Source organism: Eurypyga helias, unplaced genomic scaffold (genome assembly GCF_000690775.1).
Source record: "Eurypyga helias isolate BGI_N326 unplaced genomic scaffold, ASM69077v1 Scaffold48581, whole genome shotgun sequence".
NCBI classification, from domain to species: Eukaryota; Metazoa; Chordata; class Aves; order Eurypygiformes; family Eurypygidae; genus Eurypyga; species Eurypyga helias.
The window spans coordinates 1-1616 of NW_010231114.1; the positions used below are offsets into that span (position 1 = coordinate 1).

Sequence of the window (1616 nt, forward strand, 5' to 3'; positions counted from 1 at the left end):
GCCCTCCTGCCACCTCGCACGGGGACAGGGAGATGACCCCAGCGATTTGCCCCCGGTGGTGGGAACAGACTTCCCAGTGTCCCGCCTGGACCAAACGCCTCCGGGCTTTGGGAGCGCGTGTCGTCTCCCACCGCTCCGGCCGTTCGCGGGCTGCCGGCACGCGGGGCTGTTTCAGCTCTGTCCGGTGGCTCTTGGCCTGCTCTTGCTCCCCTTACGGTGAGTCTGACAAGTGGCCAGGAGAGCAAGGAAGCCCCTCTCCCCCCTTGACGCAACTGTTTCGTCCTGTTTCAGGTTTGGAAGGTGGGTACGTCCAACTTAGGAACCGTCTCATCGGGGCTCTGGCTGCTGTGCAACAAGACCTGCGAGCAGCTGCCAGTCAGCAGCCGCGATGAGGGTATGTTACAGCTGCATTGTCACGGGGGAGATGGGCTGCGGGACCTCGGTGCACAATGCTGAGGCTGGGTCCTGACCTCAAATCTATTCCCTGTGTCTTCATAGCGTCCCTCAAAACCGTGCAAGCCTTTATGATCCTCTCCATCATCTTTTCCGTCATCGCGCTCGTCATGTTCATCGTCCAGCTGTTCACCCTGGAGAAAGGCAAACGTTTCTACATGACTGGAGCCATCATGCTGGTTTGCTGTAAGTATGCGCGCCTTGCGATGGCTCTGCGTGCGTCCCACCGCCTCTGCAAGCACACGTGTCTGCCACACACGGCTGTCAGGGGAGGTTGTCAGCCAGCTACATGTTTCCAGTGGCCCTTTTTTTTTTTTGATAAAGCACTGAGGAATTGAAGAGTATTGGGTGTTTTTTATTGTATATAATGAAAATATTTCCAGTGGGTTTTGCAAAATACCTTTGAAAGACAACAAAAAAGATTCAAGTATTCTGGGGGCAGGGGAATAAACAGTTAGACAGCTACTGCTCATGGGATTCAACACATGGCACCAAACTGTCTGCAGATCTTATTGCTGATTTCCTCCTAACAAAGGTTTATTCCCCATGGCATCCACTAAGCAAGCCCCAAGTGTCTTTTGTCATCATGTCTGCAAGAGAAAACCTCCATAAATAAGCGTAATGGGCAACTCATATGGCACAAGACATGCATCACAATCTCAGGGGACTGCAGAAGTCCTGCAGCAATGCTGGTTTCCATGTATTTTCCAACTCTTTCTTTTCCCCCTTCCTTCCCACAGGGATGTGCATTCTGATTGGAGTCTCCATTTATACAGCTCGGTTCACAGGCAGGATTCCCGAGTCCACAGGTTCTCACCATGGCTACTGTTTCATATTGGCCTGGATCTGCTTTTGCTTCAGTTTCGTCATTGGCATCCTCTACCTTGTTCTTAGGAAAAAATAAGGCTGATGGGAGTCCAGGGGAAAGGGTTGGCTACTGGGAATGGGGAAGAATCGCTCTGCTGAGAGAACTGTTGGGCCAATAGACAGAAACAGCCACCATCATCACCACTGCCACCACCACAGAAAAATCACTAACAAAGCTAGAATCCTCAGAAACTCCTTCACCAAAGAGAGGGAGCATCAGCTCCAAGTGATCTAGCGCTTCTGGGGCTGTTGCACCAGGAATCTGCAAGTGACCCAGACAGCTCTTCTCCTTTTCT

At 51.9% G+C, this 1616-nt stretch overlaps 1 protein-coding gene across 1 annotated transcript; it reads left to right on the forward strand.

The window, feature by feature from the left end:
* Window positions 1-291: 291 nt before the first annotated feature.
* On the forward strand, window positions 292-1357 carry EMP1 (epithelial membrane protein 1; the record flags this gene model as incomplete). Its single annotated transcript, XM_010160938.1, has 3 exons — window positions 292-394; window positions 499-639; window positions 1194-1357. Coding segments are annotated over 3 exons (408 nt in total), but the record flags the coding sequence as incomplete, so codon positions are not given.
* Window positions 1358-1616: the final 259 nt, after the last annotated feature.